The sequence below is a fragment of the Diprion similis genome, chromosome 3 (genome assembly GCF_021155765.1).
Source record: "Diprion similis isolate iyDipSimi1 chromosome 3, iyDipSimi1.1, whole genome shotgun sequence".
Lineage (NCBI taxonomy): Eukaryota > Metazoa > Arthropoda > Insecta > Hymenoptera > Diprionidae > Diprion > Diprion similis.
In genome coordinates, this window is record NC_060107.1 from 11948644 (window position 1) to 11967470 (window position 18827).

General features: G+C 36.5%; 1 protein-coding gene across 11 annotated transcripts in view; it reads left to right on the forward strand.

Moving 5' to 3' along the window:
- The window catches only part of LOC124416810 (CUGBP Elav-like family member 2), a 296524-nt gene that overhangs the window by 213326 nt on the left and 64371 nt on the right, over positions 1–18827 (forward strand). For all 11 annotated transcript variants that reach the window (XM_046898153.1, XM_046898149.1, XM_046898152.1 and 8 more), the window contains one exon: positions 15295–15343. In XM_046898153.1, the coding sequence (XP_046754109.1) occupies positions 15295–15343 (49 nt within the window). The remainder of the gene's footprint in view (positions 1–15294; positions 15344–18827) is intronic.

An 18827-nucleotide genomic window follows, 5' to 3' on the forward strand; every position in this document is an offset into this window, starting at 1 on the left:
GTTCTAATCCAGTTTAATCATTTGTTGTTTATTTATTACCTGGAGAATTTTTAATACATCAGGTTAATCCAATTACCTAGAGTTATCCACAATCAGGACTCAAATAATCTCTTCCCAACGTCATTGCAGCTATGATTTCAGTGTAAAAATATTGTATCATCAATGTTTTCACGACGTGATCCTTGGTCCTGTAGAAGGACATGGTTGACGAATTGAAGAGCACCACTCATCTTTTCGAGACGTTTTTCTACTTCGAAACGAAACCTCTACCACTCGGTAATTTTAATCACAATGGACGATTAAGGAGTGTTGAATTCCACTTGAAAACCGCGATTATACTCTCGAGGTTATACCCGCTGCAGGTATATTCAAGCTGTTTCTCGAAGTTTCCTGCCTGCCCGAGGGATCCGCCTACATACGCGACTTGTGCTTTCGGGCCAAGTACCGGGGACGCTCTTCTTTCCAGAATGAAGGAAGAAGGACTTTCAATTGGTTTCCTCTAAGGGCTGCAGGCAGCTCAGACCCACCGGTAATTTGTATGTAAATTGCGGGACCACTTGAAGTGGTCGAGATTTTTTTCTTTTTAATTTTTTTTACAACTCTGCGGTTGAAAATCTTTCGTGTAAAATAAGAGAAGTCATCCGGACATTTCATTTTCAACTTCAACAAAAACTTGTATGATTGAGAGGCGATTCTTTACTCGCTACTCAGTAACGAAGATATATATTATCATTGATTGTAGTTTGATAATCGTTGTTTTGAAAACTTAGAACTATTTTGAAGGAATTCAATTTTCGAAATCTGAATACACTTTACTTTTTAAAAATAAATTACTTCTTTTCAGACGATTCGCAGAGTTGCGAAATAATGATTTTTACGAAAAATCTTTAAGAACTTTACCTTCTTGATATATTACCAATCATATTGCTTCGTGATCGAGTAGCAACAGTTATTGACAGTAATTTTTTTACTTTATTTCATTTGCTTTTAAGCTTTCAACATTCCGCTTCATCGAAGGGAGACATAACGATTAACTGAAAAAATATACATCGTTACTCGGTAGCGAAAGAGCACTAGATAAAAAAAGGAAGAGGGAACATTATTTTGGATTTTTGGAAATGTTGAAAATTTCGTTCAAATGAATCCGACTTTTTAAATTCCAAAAAACCTTGGACGTTTTTTTTTTTAACTCCTTCAACGTTTTCTGCATAGTTGAAAAATTGTTCAAAAACCTTGAACTTTGAAATTAAACCATAAAAATTGGTAAAGAAATTAGAATCAATGGATGCTACCGCGGTCAAATTCAGACTTGATTATCACTTGATTCGTAGACTGATCACTACTGGATATAAATGATATCTACTTTTTTTTCTCATCGATGGTGATTCGTTATTCCAGATTGAGGTGTGTTAATTTTATTCATTGAACTCGGAAAGCTGAGAAATTATCTTCAACGGGCGTCGAGAGTGCAGAGATTGTATCTTTATTTCTTTAATTCCGTTTATCGATGTTGTAATCTGCAGCTTGCAGGTAGGAAGTCAGCTGAACTCTTCGAGCTCGAGTGGCGTTATGTGTAACTGTCAGGAATTTAACAACCCGACATTTGTCACCCGACGCGAGACTTTTGTTATATGCAAATTCGAAGGAAAGGAAGGGAAAAGAAAAGCAAGCAGAGGGTAAAATAAGAGCGGGAATAAAAAAGAAACACACGGAAATAGGACTCGCTTTGTGAAAAATCTGCACACCTTGAGAATTTCCAAGCGGAGCCAGCGGATTACCTCGCGCTGATCTGACGCACATTCATCCCCAAACGGTGCTACTCTTTCATCATTGGGGGCAGGGTTGAAGTTCCGAATTTGAAAATTTCCGAAAGTGCCTGATTCCGAATTATTTTATGGGGAAAATTCAAGTCAAGTTGTAAAACTTTTACAAAACAACAAAGTCTCGGAATTTTCGGAAAATTTAAGTTACAATAGAAGGAAATCACAAAAAGTAAAGTTTCGATGGAGGCAAATTTCGAAAATTCGTTTAACTCAACGAGTCGGTGTGAAAAATCAGTAAAACCGAAAATCGGAATGACCAGAATTCCAAAAATTAAAATATCGAAAATCCACAACAAAGACAGATCAAAGTAGTTTAAATTACACCAAACCAGAAATTCACAGAATTGAAAATCTTCGATCATTTGGAATTTTCGCGCTTTCGGAACTTTAAACGTCGGGTCTTGGACTAGACGAAACTTAGATGTTTCGTCAAAGTTTGACAAAAACTTCGTCACTTTAAGTTTCGCCAAGAAAAAAATTCGGAATTAAGCGCTGTCGGAACTTTTCAAATTCAAAATTTCAACCCCTCCCCCCACATCTCCATACTCATCCTTTTCAAAAGTAATCGACTCTTTTTTCATTCGAATCCTAAAAAAAGCTCCGCGGTGTTTTTGACAATTTTTACTACCCATGCCAGATTCGTTCTTCACCCTTACTATTGACTGTTTCTTCTTTCTTTCTTTCTTTCTTCTGATCTGTCTTTTTAAATTTCTAATCACACCTCGAAATACAAGTGAAGCACAACATCCGGTTTGGCGAAAACTACGGTGCAACGTCTCGCGGGATGTTTGGAGCTTTGCGCAAACTAAGTTAGCTCGGTTTCCCCTCGGAGTCAGTTATAAAGCAATAAACTCACCATCGTAAACCAGCTACTTGATTCTAACTTGACAAGGATTCTCCCACCGTCTTTTACCGGGTTGTACGGGGTTAGAAAAAAAAAAAGCTTGCGTTGCTCTGGTGAAAAATTTTTGCAATAAGGAACTCTGATATTTAATCATATATTTCAAACTGATTTTACTTAGATTTTTGTTCCATATTCGATTCAACAATTCATAGTGCACAGAATGTTTTACAATATTTTGTTTATAATGTATCGGCATATTTTTAGCAAAATTAAGGTTAAAATCAACTTCAGAATTTTTCTTATTTATTTAGAAAAAATCTAAATCGTTTTTTTTTTTATTTTTCAACAGCGTTTATAGATTTTTTTAGTTCGTTGACCGATTTCTGAACTACGTCAAATTCGATAAAATTGAACCTTTTTTTTTTTTTTTTTTTTTGAAAATGTTAGTTTTTAAATGTTAGATTTTTAATTCATGCAGACGAATTAGTAACATTCTTGTTTAATTTCTTGTCTCAAAACCTTCTACGGAATATAAAAAATTTGGCCATGTTTTTCAAAATCATATTTATTCAGAAAGATGAATAAATATTCAGAAAAAAAAACAAACACAATAATTAAAAAAAGCCATTCTTACAATTGAACGAATTTGCTATATCAAACACTCAACAAGATTCATTTTACTGCAATCGGTGCTTGGAATTGGATAATAAACAATATAAATATTTATCAAGAAATTATTCTCCCCCAAGAAGTTTAAATAGCAAAAAACTTTTTGACTTCTCTAGAGTAAAATATGAGAAAAATACTGAAGTATTTTAATGATACGATTTTATTTTTAACGTACAATATACTATCCCCGTATTATTATTTTTATTATTAAGCATGCTGAAAAAACAGTGGCAACAATTCGTGCAATAGAAATTTCGATTGCGCGAGGTAACGCGGTTCAAATTCCGTTTACAAAACAGAGGTGAAAATCTAAACTGTGATTTACGACCAAAGTACGACCAACCCTTCCGAAAAGGGGTGTCTCATAACCGGACACTGAGCCGAAAAACGATGAAATGCTTCGGAAAAACCTCTGCCAACCCGAAACGAAAATCCCAGAGCTGGTGTGCATGCATATTACTTCTGCAATTTGGGTATCGGCATACGTGTACTGTAACTACTATTGCATTTTCAATTTTATACCCACTCAACTCTCATGTGCAGTTACTTTTATTGCTTCCCTCTACGCTCTGGCCAAGCCACATGTCAATCGTAGCATATCTGTGACGTTTTACAACCGTTCAATTTTCTCTCACTCACCGTTTAATCCTGAAAATTGTTTTTATTTTCTCTCTTTTATTGTCATATCATCGAAAGTCTGTGTTTCAAAAGAGTCGCGATATCGATCTATTATCTTTCGTTTTTTTTTTTTTTTTTGTTTTTTTTTTTTTTTTTATTTTCTACGTTGTATCGCCGAATTTCACAAAAAATTTTTGTTTTTAATCGGTTACTCGATTATCTCCTACGATTTTCACAATTTGTAACGTTGAGTAACCCGCTAGATGGTAGGTCAGGTCAGGTTAGGTTAGGTCAAGTCAGGTCAGGTTTTACGAGAATTTTACTGAAACGTTTGACCGTTCCATCTATCCAGATTACGAAGCAATACAGAAGCTCCATCGTTCTTTAAAATTAATATCTAATATCAACTAATATTTTTTATTAGAAAATTAAGCTTCCTTTATAATCAAATAAGAAAAAAAAAAAAAACTTCTCATGCATTTAGTTATATATATATATATATATATATATATATATATAAGCTGAATTTAACGAAACGATATAAGAATTTTCATGTATAAACCTACGAATATAAACGATTATTATTCATTATTATACCCGAACATAAGTTTCAATCATCTGAAAGACTAACTTTCTAAAACTTCCATGCCGTTTAGCCCGAAATTTTTGTGCTTTAATGAAAGTTAAGAGTTTCCCCGCCTCGGTTAAAGGTGGCGATTAAATATCTTCCGCCTTCTTATTCCCCTCGAGGCGGACGTGAAATAAAAAGAGAAAAAAAAGTGAAGTAAAATAAAAAATAAAAAAAAAAAACTCCGGGGAAAAGACGCGAATATCGCAAAGAGCCGTGTGGACCTTGACAAATTTCTCTACTCAGCGATAAACTTTCAATTTCCGGATACCACTGCACAGGAGAAACAGCTGAACTCGAGGTTTCCTCGATGCCGAAGCTCCACCCCATCCTGAGCTACATCCGCCTCATCGCAGCACGCGATCGCCGCTATTTATTGTTTGCGATTTCTTGAATGATCTTTCTAGTCGGTGGGAGGCGCGCCTTGAGAAGATTAAGAAATTCCTGACGAATGACAGCGATACTGAGTGGACTTTTTTCCGCTCACTATTAAACGAGCGACGATCAGTTTGATGAACGTATCACTTCAGCGGCAGCAACCCGATTCGGTATGTACCGAAGAAATTGGCGCGATTCAAACCACACGCGCGTATTTTATCGAGAGGCTCATTTTTCCCGCGCGCGGCAAATTTGAACGAACTTGAGGGGCGACTTACTGGAAAAAACCAATTCAAGTATTTGATGCGTTAATTTTTTTTTCTTTCCCTGAATTTCGTCCTTTGGATTTACCGCTACGGAGGTGAAGAGGTGGGAAAACAATAGAAAAAAAAGACGATTCCGAATGCCCGGAAGAGAACCGCTGCCGACTCTTGTTCAAGATTCCCACCATTTTTCAAATCGACCTACCGCAATCGTACTCCGCACCTGCTGACAAATGAATCGTTTCACCGTAAAACGGCGGTGCTACATTGCATCTGCACGTTTTTCGCTTCACTTCAAAAAATACCGCAGCGAATTAACGGTCGCCATATTGAATCACTTCTGGTAAACCGTAGCTGGCAGCGTATGATATTGTATATTGTTTTGTATCGCGGAAAAAGAAGAATTCAAATTTGTCTATTTTTATAGACAACAGAATTTAGACCCTCTATGAACGAATGTAGTCGGCAATATATTGCGAAAATATTGCTGGAACGTACCATCAAGATGTTTGGTATATTGCGCAATATTTAAAAAAATCTTTAGAAGTATTAAACTTTGCAAGGTTTAGAATATTTCGGAAACGTTGCAACAATGTCAATTTGAAATACGCAAAGTATTTTATATACCAATATGCAATATTTTAGTGTGATTGCAAGATTTGAAATATTCAATTTACAATTGCATTTTGCAATGCTTAAAGAGATGAATCGCGAAATATTTCAGAAACATTTAAGAAACGGAATTTCAATTGGTGAAAAATATTCTTTATAAACTGCGCAATATTTGCGCGCAACTTCGCAATATTCTAAATGTTTCACAGTGTTTCTGAACGTTTCAAAAGCATTTCAGCAATATCGATCCGCAAGATTTGAAATATTTCATTTCCATTATGCTATATTTCTGAAATTACCAATTCAGCAACAACATTTTGGCGTCCGCTTTCGAAACTAGACCTGAAATATTGCCGTAACAATTGAAATGAAAATATTTTCGAAAGATTGACAAGCGAAGTAAAACTACTTCAGTATACGTAAAAAAAAAAACTGTCATATTTCTGTCAAATTCCTGCAACATTTCAACTGCCATATAAACTACACATCTGCAATATTGCACGCAGTGCGGGATTTGCTGGTTCAGGAATAACCGAAGGTAAGCCGAACACCTCGAGATTGTGAAGATCGCGAGGTCTAACTGGACTCGCATTAGTCCAATTAGCCATCTCCTACTAATTACCGGAGAGCATCGTCACGATGCCCGTCGGCGCTAACCAGAGTAACGAAAATAGCGTCCGGCTATCTCACTCGAAGCATATTGCGGAGTGCCGTTTGAAGTGCCTGCCTCCGGGCCTCTGATAAGACCTCAGACCCTGTCTGAAACAACACACACTGCACCTTGTCTAACCTCCTAGGCGGCTGTGTGTATAACGGAAAAATTCAAACGTGCCTCGGAATATTCCCGCTACGTGTCCCGTGATAAATGTCTTTCTTTCTTCGTTCCCTCGTTCTCCTGTGTAACAGAAATTCCTTACCTTCCTTCTTTCTCGAGGTTCATGCTTAGGAGAAGCATCGTTACTTTTCAATTTTAGGATTGTCCGAAGTTCAGCTGGTATTTATATTTTTTAAAAGGCAACTCCTTCGAAATCGGTCTAATATTGTATAACGATTTATTCCATGACGTTCCGTTTCGATTCGTTACGTTAACGTTTATAACTTCAACGTGGTTTCTTCCTTTGTTTATTTTTTATTTTTGAAAGTAACGCATGAAAAGCGAATTTCACGAGTATTTTATCATTTTTATTCGAAACAATTTTGCATGCGTTGCTGACAATGAGTGTTGGGAATAAAAAAATGAGAAATTACAATTTTAGACAAAAATACTTTTCAACGAAATTGGTTTCCTGAAAATCTACAATTTTTAAACACTTTCGTTAAACTGTGTATCGTTCTTCATCGATTTGTCATTTTGAAAGAAAATTTCAGTTGCAATACTTTTTTTGAGAACGGTCAAACCTTCATACATCGAGGAAATCGAGGTGGCGCGGTTAAGAAACGGAAATTGAGAAGTGATGGACGGAAAAATGTCGGCTGCCCCCCCCCCCCCCCCCCCCGCCCCTTAACTGTCCGAATTTCATCCTCAATTCTCCCCCTCCGATCGATCCTCGAGTTCTGGTTTAGTGCAGCGACGTCTTCGAATTGACTGCTTCGCGATTTCGAGAGCAACGTTGCGAACGACGTCAATAATTGATTTTTTACGCCCGCTTGACAAAACTACCCCCGTCAGTCAGTCAAGCTTAACGTTAATAGAAATCGAAAAGATATTTACCACTTCGCAACGTCTACCTACACTGTTAAAAACAATTGTGAATTTATTAATAAATTTACTGTACAAAAGAGCTGTCACAAATTACGATATCAGGTTGCAAAATTTTTTTCACAAACTCGTTGTAGCGACGTAAATTTTACGATAAAAATATACTATGATTTTATTCAAATTTATAAGAACAACACAAGAAAAATAATAATCTGAATTTAACAAATTGTTTAGTAAATTTATTATATTTGTAAATTTCATTGAATTCATTATTCCTTATACGAATATAAAACTTTCAATACAGTTTATGAAGTTCGTTAAACTGCGGGAAAAGTACTTGGAAAAGTTGTCTCTGTACTGACGAAGAAAAAAACAAAAAAAGAAAAAAAAAAAAAAACGAACAATGTCAAACTGTACGAAGTCAAGCCCCGTTATTAAATTATTTATAGGGTCGAAAGAAAGTTTTAGTGGTAATATTTGAGCGTGAAAGTGCATAGGAAACAAAAAAACACTAAAAAAAAAAAAAAAAACCACGAGGAGATTAGTAAGTAAACAGAATAAATAATAATGAGTTAAATATATTTGTCGGTAAAAAAAAGGCTGATTTAATCAATGCTGATCAAAAGACACTCGTTCATCCAAAACAGAATTATTGCACCGATTGACAAGATTCTCACAAGTTTTTATTTTTCATTATTTTAGATTATTATTGACATTGACTTGTAACTTTTTAAAAAAACATGCGCTTTCGTTCAGACATGTGTTGAAGAATTATTTTGTTTAAATTCACAAGTCAAAAAACAAAAAAAAACCAGATCTTCGAGAAAAAAAAGAAGATTTCAGTCAGTTTTTCCACCTTCCACCACGATCCTTCAATTACTTCTTTCCCTTCGCTTCGCAAAATTATATTTGAAAATGAAATATCAGCAGATTCAATCGTCGCTGCAGTTTTTTTTTTTTTTTTTTTTCTTGATAAAATCGATGCTTCGATTCAGTTTCTCTCTTTCCCTCCAATTTTCTTTTTCATTTTTCCTTCTTTCATTTCTCTCTCTATCCACGCGCACGTGATCGCGCCGCATTTTTTCGGTAAATCCATGCAGATTTTTTACCACGGCTCTCCTTCTCTCTCTCTCTCTCTCTCTCTCTCTCTCTCTTTCACTCTCGCACCCTTATTCACCCCCTCTTCGTGTCGTCAATTTTTTTCATTCCGTCGACGCGACGTCGGTCCCCGGGTACGTGAGGCGAATTTGTAACCAGCGATACAGCCGACTCCGCTTCTTCATCCCCCGATCCTTCCTCCCCCTTCATGCCGCGGTTCGCCCTTCACTTTTGTCACGTTTTTAATATGCCCGGGAAGATATTTTGGGCCTCGAGCTTCCGCATCTCCGTCCCATTTTACTTTTACTTTTGCTTTTGCTTTAGGCAACGCTTTCGCTCTCTTCAATTGAGCGGTCCGGTACCGAGGAGTCTGAGTAATTAATTCATTACAATATGGCGTAATTAAGTAGGCTGCTAAGTTCGGAAAATTAATACTTGTTAGTGATTTTCATTTGAAAGAGATACGCGCACGTTTCCTGCTTGTTTAACTCAAGGAGGAAAAGAATAACTTTTTTAAAACGACGAACGAAAGTTTGGATTTGAATTTTTTATTGCAAAACGATCGTAGAAAATTTTTTACATATGAAAATTTCATTCGATAACCATTTTCATTTCGGTTTCGATTACTCGTTTTATTCACCAGAGTTTACAAACTTTTTGACATGCTTTTTTTTCAAAGTAGTTGGTATCTTTCAATGTTCTATTCTTCGAGATGACAACTGATAACAGCAGCGTGGAAGTTAAACTATTTAGACATAAAATCTGTGCCAATGAATTTGTGAGAAATAGTTTTGTAAACAAATGAAAACGAATCTGATTTAATATCAGTGAATCTAAATCGCCTTGGAATGAACATTTTTCCACACATTTCTACCATTTTGTCAAATATTATTATTTTCCTTATTCCTTCGACCAATTACAAGATAATACGTTATATTAACGAAATATTTTTTATTTTATATTACTCAGTCCAGAGAATCTCGAAGATCAGTTATAGCAGCTTTCAAAATAATTATTTTTAGAAATAAAAAATGTTAAAATACAGTTGAAAGTTACCATAATATACGTACATATTTTTACTTTAATAAATTAGAGGGTCTTCTCGAGAAAAATTCTTGAAAAATCGATTCCTTTTTCGGGTCTCCTGACCTGTTATAACCCCTTAAGCCAATCTCTAAAATAACCTGCAAATCGGCATCGTGACTTCACTCGAAAAATCGACTTTTTGAATCATTTAAAACAAAATTTTCGCTTCGAGGTATCATTTTTAAATAAAGAAAGCACTTAAGTGAATAAAAAAAAATCGCAAAACCAAATTACAAGGTAGTTTTACCCCTTATTGTTAGTAATAACGACGATGACACCAAAAACGACAACGATAATAATAATAATAATAATAATAACAACACCGAATTTGCGTAAATGCAACGACTGTCTAATTGAAAAAAATTTAAGTACGTACAAAATTCAAGTGACTCGAGTCTAATTTCGTCTCTCAAGTAAAAACTCGTCCTTGGATTGTGACCTACCAATGCTTAACGTTCGAATTAATCCTCGATGGAGTTACGCAAGGTTGAGGAGGTGACGTAAGCTGTCTGTGTAGCAATGGTCTTCAGTTGGAACAAGAAAGAGAAAGAGAGAGAGAGAGAGAGAGAAAGAGAGAAAAAGATGGAGAGTGTACGAGAGGGAGAGAGAGAGAGAGAGAGAGAGAGTCGAATAACAGAGAGGAGCACGCAGCAGCCATTCGAGTCCACGTAACCTCTCAGCGGTTAGCTAATCACTGTGCAAACCCCCGGAGGTAATAATGCAGTGGCTTATGCACTGCGTGCACCTGGATCGAAGCATTGTTTATTCATACTCAGAACCACCGAGACTTACGAGGTGGAAGCTAGTTACGTTGTAGCAACGAAACATTGAGAGAAAAAAATTAAAACGCTATTTTATTACTGTCAGAAAGATTTTTAAGGAACTAAGATCGCAAAATCTGAGTACATTTTGGTTTTTTACGGTTTACTGAATTTCAAACAGTTTGGAAAATCCCGAAATAATGGATTTGCTTATGCATGAATCGTCATGATAATTTCGTTCGTGATTAAAATCCCATGTTATTTAAATAAAAATTAAAAGATTTTTTTTGTATGATATTTTTTTTCATGGGAAAAACTCAAACTTTAAGGGGCGACAGCAAAAAATCCAACTTGGGAAATAACGGACATCTTAGTCTAGTAAGCTCGAATCGGAACTTTGACGAGTCAATGTAGCAAAAATTTTACTCTGCCGGTAAAAATTTTTTTTATTACAATGAAATGAGAATTTTTTTGCAGAATATTTCAAAATATCTGACAAGTTTTGTCGATAGTAACTATTCGGACAAAATACCGCTAAATCTTACAAAATGTAAATTGTTGATTGAAATTCAAATTCAGAGATTTTAAGACAATTTTTCACCGATTAATTGTCACTAGATTTTTGTCATACAATTTTTTTTTAATAAATAAATATTCTCGTATTCCGTGAAATAGTTTCAAAATTTGGCACCAGTCGCCATACTGTTTTTCGAGCATGCCTCTTACTTACACGATTCAACGGGAAATAACCCTCGAAATTTGAAAAATTTTCATCGTCTCGTTATCGTTCAGCTTCACGTTATCAACGTCGAGGCGGTGATTTGTTGGATTGAAAATTAGTCGATCGATCCACTTTCGTAATCGGGAAATTCACAGGTTAAACTTACGCAGGTGATATCGGTTCGACGTTACGCCATTTTTGGTCGGTTAATTTCGCGGGCTAACATTGCCTGCCTGCAACCGCAATTTTGAGCCACAATTTTGAGCCGCGGATTATCGACTCAGTTATTTATACGGCTGCGGCTAGCAGCCCTGATCATTTATGCAGCGGATTTCTACGTTTCGAATTCCCGGCGTAACGAAGATTGAAATTCGAGCGATACTCTGGGGGGTGAATTCCTACCTCTCGTTGTTTATTTCTACCTCCCTTCATCGCTGAAATGCATTTTGTTGCCGAACCGCGCTATCAATTTCATATTTCGTTTACAACGGTTTTCATCTAGTTTCAATCAAAAGTGCAGATTACTCAAAGTTAATTTCAACGTGATTGTAAACACGGTTGAAGTATAGTAAAACGAATCGACGTATCGTCGGGTCGAGTTTTTTTTTTTTTTTTTCTTTCTTTCAATAAGTATTATACGTTTTCTTTTCTTTAATGACAACTGAAATTTCTTAAGGATAAATTAATACATGTTTGTTACCATCATTTGTTACTTTAGTCGAATCATTGAAACGTATTTTACAGGAGAAAAAAATGAATCGTATAATGATCGAAAGTCGATTTTTTATTAAGCAAAAATCGATCAATGATCATTTTTCTTCGATATCATTCTAGTTAACGATTTTTGCATAAATATCGTCAGTCTAATGTTCATCATTCAAATACTTGTTTAATTTCAAAGAATTTTCTTTACCCGATTCTTCTTGGTTCATTCTTGGTTTTTTTTTTCTCTTCTTCATCGAAAAATTTTCATTCTTGACGCAACGAGATGGAAAATATCGAATCATGTTTTACGATTCGGGAACTAACTAAACGGTGTTGCGGCGGGGTTAGAGCGGCAAATTATAATTATAATTAGATCAGCGAGCAGTGGCGTTGAATTGCATCATTGTCGTCATGAATGGAAATGAAAATGCACGCATCATTCCGAACCACTGAATAACTAACAAACGCATTCCATTTAGCACTAATCTGGGAACAAACGGCGAGGAAAATTCACGCGTTAAATTCGCAGATATTAATCACGCGGGAAATTCATCCCACCGACCGAAGGGGTGAAATACGTCTAATTATATACCGGATAATAAAATAGGAATGAAAAAAAAAAACAACAAAAAACAGGACCATTGAGTCAAATATTAGAAAATTGAAAAATAATACTTTTTTCATGGTATAAATGTAATGCAAGCAGGTGAAAAAATTGTCCACAATTTTATCGGTAATATAGTTTTAGGCTGGGGGTTAAAATATAGAAAGGTAAAAAAAAAAAAACAGAAGCACGCCACAATATTGAATTTTTTAACAAGCGAAAACTTAATTTATAGAATTTAAAGGTGTTGTAAGACGAAGCATGGAGAAATGAAAAAATAAAAAGGTCAGAATGTAGAATGCCAGAATATAGAATCGGCGGAATTCCTCTCGTTAATAGAAAATCTTTTACAGATTTTGAATGTCACCATTTTACGTTTTGATATTCCTGTACTTCTAATTTCTATATTCTTAGTTTTCTTTACTCGGAATTTGAAAAATTTTAATAACTCAACGAATCAAATTTTGACTTTCTTTGAAAATTTGATATTTTGGTGCTTCTATCAATCCGCCATTATAATTCTTTAACCCCACCTTATTTTTAAACAATTTTTATACAGTCGCCATGGTGAAATGCAGGATAAATCGAAGCTCCGGCTTACGTATTCATGGAATTGTTTTACACAATCGTTTGCCTTCCGAAAGTCAAAACAACTCGCGCAATTTGCACGTATATGAATTTCATGTCGTGCATGCGACGCACGGGCATATCGTAATTCAACTCTTCGTTTCATATGTTGGACACGTTCACAAGAGCGTAACAAAAACCGAGTTTTTACGGTGCTGAAGAAAGATGGTGCAGAATCACAGCTCGATAAAACTTATCCAAATCTCGTCTAACCGGATTGAAAATCAAAACAAAAAGCAAAAGGAAAACTGAGATTTAAAGTTAAACTAACCACTTTTTTAAATTATATTATATAATTCGAATGCAATTAAATGTAATTAAATCACTTACCTTTGATAAACGTTCCCTGAAAATTTCATGACCCGTTTTTTTTTGTTTTTATTTAAACGACTTGACATAATTTGAAGATATGATGAGTCATAACCAATGTTTATAAAAAGTTTTATACAAATTTATGTATAATGGAACTGATAAAGTAATGCGGGAAAGAAGAATTTTCCGAAAAACAAAAAAAAAATGTTTGTTGAAAAAAGAGCATATTAACGATAAAATATATTTTTATATTTTTATCATTATAATTACTTAATGGTGATATTAGTTATTGAATAAGATTTTCAAGTAGAATACTATTCTTTATTGCTTGATTGTATTTTATTTGACCATTTTCCCGGGTTTTCCGAGCCTTTGAATGCTCCTAGCGAGCGTTTAAACGCGCATCAAAATCGCTTCAATAATTATCTCGCAATCAGACCAAGTTTGTAACTGAAATACTTGAAATTTTCGAGTTGATGAGTTTCCACCGTTAATTTGCATTCCCTTATTCGCTAGAAGCATTCCCGCAGCATTTGAATTACGGGAAAATCGTTCGTTATCCATTTCTCATGACGCAACGAGAAAATAGATAAAAATTTGTTTGTCTATTCATAGGCCAATTGTTAAAGTACACGATCATAGTCTGAGTGACTGATATTGTATAAAAAATCATATTAGACTGCGCATTATTATTGCATTATGGGGTTAAAGGATTCGCAATTGTGATTATGTCTCGCGGATAAAAAGTGAGAAAATACTGAAGTCTGATTCGATTTGATCGTGTATCATAACTCGCGTGAATGAACAGAGTAAATCGATAAGGTATACACATTATTTTCCGTAATACCATTATGGCTCCTCTGGGACTCCACGTTTCATCCTTGCAGGTGGTGTAAATGATACGTCACGTCAATCAATCTCACCCTCAATCCCGTCGAACCATCATTCACCCCTCATCGCCCTCAGGGCGTTAGTGTTACACTGCAGAGATCCAAAGGTCTAATAAAATCCTTTTTATATCTGCGTCGGATTGATTCTACTCTTCGCGGAGATGTTTAAGGTCCCCAAAAAGTGGTTGAAGGTCCTGATGTCGCTACGAAGTTGATCTCGCGATGATTGAAGTTCAAGGATCTTCTGGATTGGAATATATGAATCTTAATTTCTTGAGAACTGTTTTTGAATCAATCGAAAAATAGGATGAAAGCTACTTTTTGAGGACTAGAGTGTCAGGATGAAGTGGATGCAGGCCATGAAGGACGGACCTGAGAGGGAGTTGGAAGAGAAGTGGATGCCTGCGTGGACGTCGTCGACGTAACGTAACGTGAATGATGGACGTGGTGCTAATGAGGAGTGATGGAGTAATTAACGTTGCTTGGTTCAGTCACGTGACCTAAGTGTCTACGTCTAGTGTTCTGAACTTCCAGATCACTGAATTAGGCTCGGGTGGCTGGGGAATTGACTGAAAGTCGCTTTGACGCCGTTTAGGAGGCTTTTAATTAACCGCTCTCAATGTCGAGGAATACCTGATCTTGGCTTTTGGATATCGTCCAGATGGGCTTAAGTCGCCAGTAAATTAACGCCGAAGGCAGTGATGTGACTGAGGACTTTGTGATAAATCTTGTGAACTGTTGGCGTGCTGCTTGCTACTCTTGATTACATCGGTGCCTTTACCGTTTCAATTTCAATTACGTGCACAGTCATTAAGTTTCACATCAAACAATGAACGAAATTGAACGAAAATATTTCTGTAGCATTTTACATTCCATTATGATGATCGAAATTCAGGTTTATTAAAGTTATTTAATTGATTGATAATGACTAAAAAATTTATCCTTTCTTGTTGCAGATGCATCATCCGATCCAGATGAAGCCAGCTGACAGTGAGAACAGAAATGGTGAGTTACCTTCAAGTTTATCATGTAAGACGTGTTTGCAAAAATGACGTAATGCAAAAAGAAAAAAAAAAAAAAATAGTTGCTTGGAGTCTTTTTCACACCGAAACTGTTCTACACCTATTGATTGGCATTTTAGCAGAGTGACATCCATGCTACCAATTTTGAAAGCACATAACTTTGGCGAATTCTCTTTTATTCTGTCTACCGCGAGTCTCGGGAGGTGAATTTGAAATTGGTTAGGAATCTAGTCAGGAAACACCGTGACGACGTATCAGTGGCGTGAGCGTCGAAGCATACACAGGGTCGTTTGAGGAGGAAATTCACCAGAGAATGCAGTTCAAAGCAAGTTCATTACTCACTAATTAATTGGCTCAATCGAGAGAGCTGTCTAGATTGCGTAGTCGAAGGAGGAACTACGGGAGACTTGAGTATTCGGCTAAGGAAGGGAAGGATGCCTATCCATTCTTCCCTGTATCCACGACAACGAAAGGAAACCCATTTGTTGGGTGGGGCTGGGTCACGTTATGTTTTTAATTGAGTTTCGATTCATATAGTCTCGATTCTTCAGGTTTGGTTATTTTGTTTTTCGATTTACTAGGTATCGTTAAGCTCAGTCAGGTCAGGTTAGGTTAGGTTAGGTTAAGTTGGTTGGACGTAGTTGCGTCAGAAATTCGTCTTCCCGGTGGACAAACAGATAATGACGAAGCTGGTCTTAATTCATATCGAGCATTTTATCGATGCGTGAAAATCCACAGAATATTGGTGATATTCAAACACAGCGTGCGGGTAGAAAAATATAGTAGATAGTTGCTTATCCTATTTCATTTGAAAATATCTCCTCCTTCATTTTTTCCACCATCAGTCAACTCAATTTAGCTAAATATAAGCACGATAGCTTGCGCGAAGTTTTCTGAAGCTTATTATTAGCAGAATTGTGCCAAACCGATCAGCTGTTACCTCGCCGCCATGTTGTTTCCTCCTTATCTCGTTCTACGCTGAGCGAAACAAAAGAAAGACGGCAAGGCAGGCGCTGCTGGAAATCGGTCATCGCATGAATTATTTCACCGAATGACGCACGAGCGACAGACGTACGGGCTGAAAACGTTTCTTTAATAGCGTTTTTAGATGGGGAGAACTGATAAGACACAGTTAACTGGGTGTCTGCGGCCACTGGTGTGGTGCACGTTTTACGCCCGTCGTCGTCGTCGTCGTCGTCGTCGTCGTCGTCGTCGTCTAGGGTGACCGGAACGCGAGGCGAGGCGGGCTTTGTCAGGGGCTGAGGGGCGCGGGGAACCGAAAGCTTTATTTATACGCGTGACATTCTGTTTATTTTGGCTGACAGCGCAAGCTCTCGCTAAGTGACGACCTCCCAACCGTTGCGGCCACTCCCACAGATACTATCCGGTTTCACAATTTTATTTTTCTTGAGTTCTTACGGTCCGAAATTCGTTATTAAGTGCTCAATGAAGAACGTCAATGTAGGTTTACTAGCTTTCCTTGTCCGGAGCAGAAATTACGTTCGTTCAGGTCTTCGTTTCCTTGGTTTCGCCTTGAAATGCCAATATTTCCAATCAGTAATGTTATCGAAGAGAGTACACGCAAGTGTCTGAAAATCATGAAAAAGCTGAAAACCGATAGAACTCGAGCTAAAATCGCTGGGTAGCCATTTTCTGTTTTTAGTACCAGGAATCTCCGATATTGGCGCTGCTGGTGAACTAAAATCGAAACTAGGAATCTAGCTTGGTTTATGAAACTTGACGTACTTCTCATAAATAATTGATCAGCAATAGCGAAACTGCTTTAGAGACTGCTAATTCAAGCATCAGAGGGGAAAATGAACGATGCTTTCTATTCAATTTCGCTAACAGCAGCGGGAAAGTTGATTCGATAATTTCGATTTATTGGCCGATCACGAAGTTCCCTGTAACAGAGTTCAGTCGTCTCGCTACTACGCGTGCAGCTGGTTACAAAGTGGAATCACGTTCCGTTAAACGTGTTAAATATAATTAATACTGTAGAGAAATCAATCGGCGCATTGCCAGAGCCGGCAAGTTCGTTTCGAATTCGAACTCGTCTGCGCCCTAACCTGATGCCGGAAATTTTGTGTATGCGGAAATGCCCCTCCCCTCCTGAACTGGGGATCCACAGTCGTGCACAGGAAGTGTATACGGAAACACTTTCTAATTGGAAAATCTTCTTAAAGTTTACCAAGATTGGTGGAACGCGATAATTGCAAAGACTCGAATTAGAAGCTCTTCGCTCTGGCAGAAAATCAGAGTCGAAAAGATACTCAATCGATAAACAGTTGTTTGTGTTGAACACAATTTACAGTGAGCAAAATTTTCCATTCGTATTTAAAATTGAATTTTCATTCTGAAATCGAACTTCATCATTTTGAATTTAGTACTTGTTCAAATATTTTGAAACTCAATATAATTACTTAAACTCAGCTTTCTCTTGATTTTAAAAAAAGAATCAATAACGAAATATGCAAACATATGTGCACAAGAGTTAACAGCAACGAAACAACCTCGCATGATTCCGTCGTACGAAAACAAAATTTCGGACTTTGGTGAGATCTAAAAAATTTTGCAGATTTTTTTTTCTTGAGCTTACAATTTTTCCAAATTTTATTCAGAGTTAAATCAGCCAAAGAACTTTTTTAACTTCTGCGTAAGTAAATATTGGAATTTGTTGAAATATTTTTCTAGCATTTACAGATTTTTTTGATTTCTGTTAAATTATCATACGAAATTTCAGTGATTTTTAAACTCTCTGACAATATCAGATTCGCAAAACTTTTTCGAGGTTTTCATTAAACTTTAGGAAAACCTTGAAGGCTTTTCATCGCGTTAGAAGAAGAAAAATTCCCATCAAGATTACGATTAACATTTACACGGAGATTGACAAAAAGTCTCAGAATGCCCCGGAAAAAAAAAAATAAAATAAAATAAAAAAAAGAAAGGCTGCCTCTTAACCTAGGAGGATCGTTTTAAATTTTGTGAAGATTCTCGAAACTTGACGCCTGAGGTGTTGTAAAAAAGTTTTCTTTACCTCACCCACGAGGCTCTTTATATACATACCCACGTATACATGCACGTATAGAGAAAGAGAGAGAGTTCTTTCAGTGAAAGATTTGAGATTTTACGAGCGCAAGAACGGGTACACTGTTTACTGTACAGCTGGTGCTAATTCTAAACGACCTGAGGTGTATCGCTCGCGTGGGGGAGATAAGCAAAACAGCGCATTTCCGGCGGGCGAAAAATGTTGATAATCGTTGTAAATAAACATGAACGACAGCTGGGTTAGACGGCGAGAATCTCGTCAGTTTATAGATCTTATAAATCTCCGTTCCGAAAGAAGAAGTTATTGGGAGAGATGCGATACCGATTCCAAAAGCTTTTCTATCTGTCTCGGAAAATTAACCGTCTCTCTAATTTATTAACTGTTTATTTTACAAATCAAATCTGCTATAAAATATTTG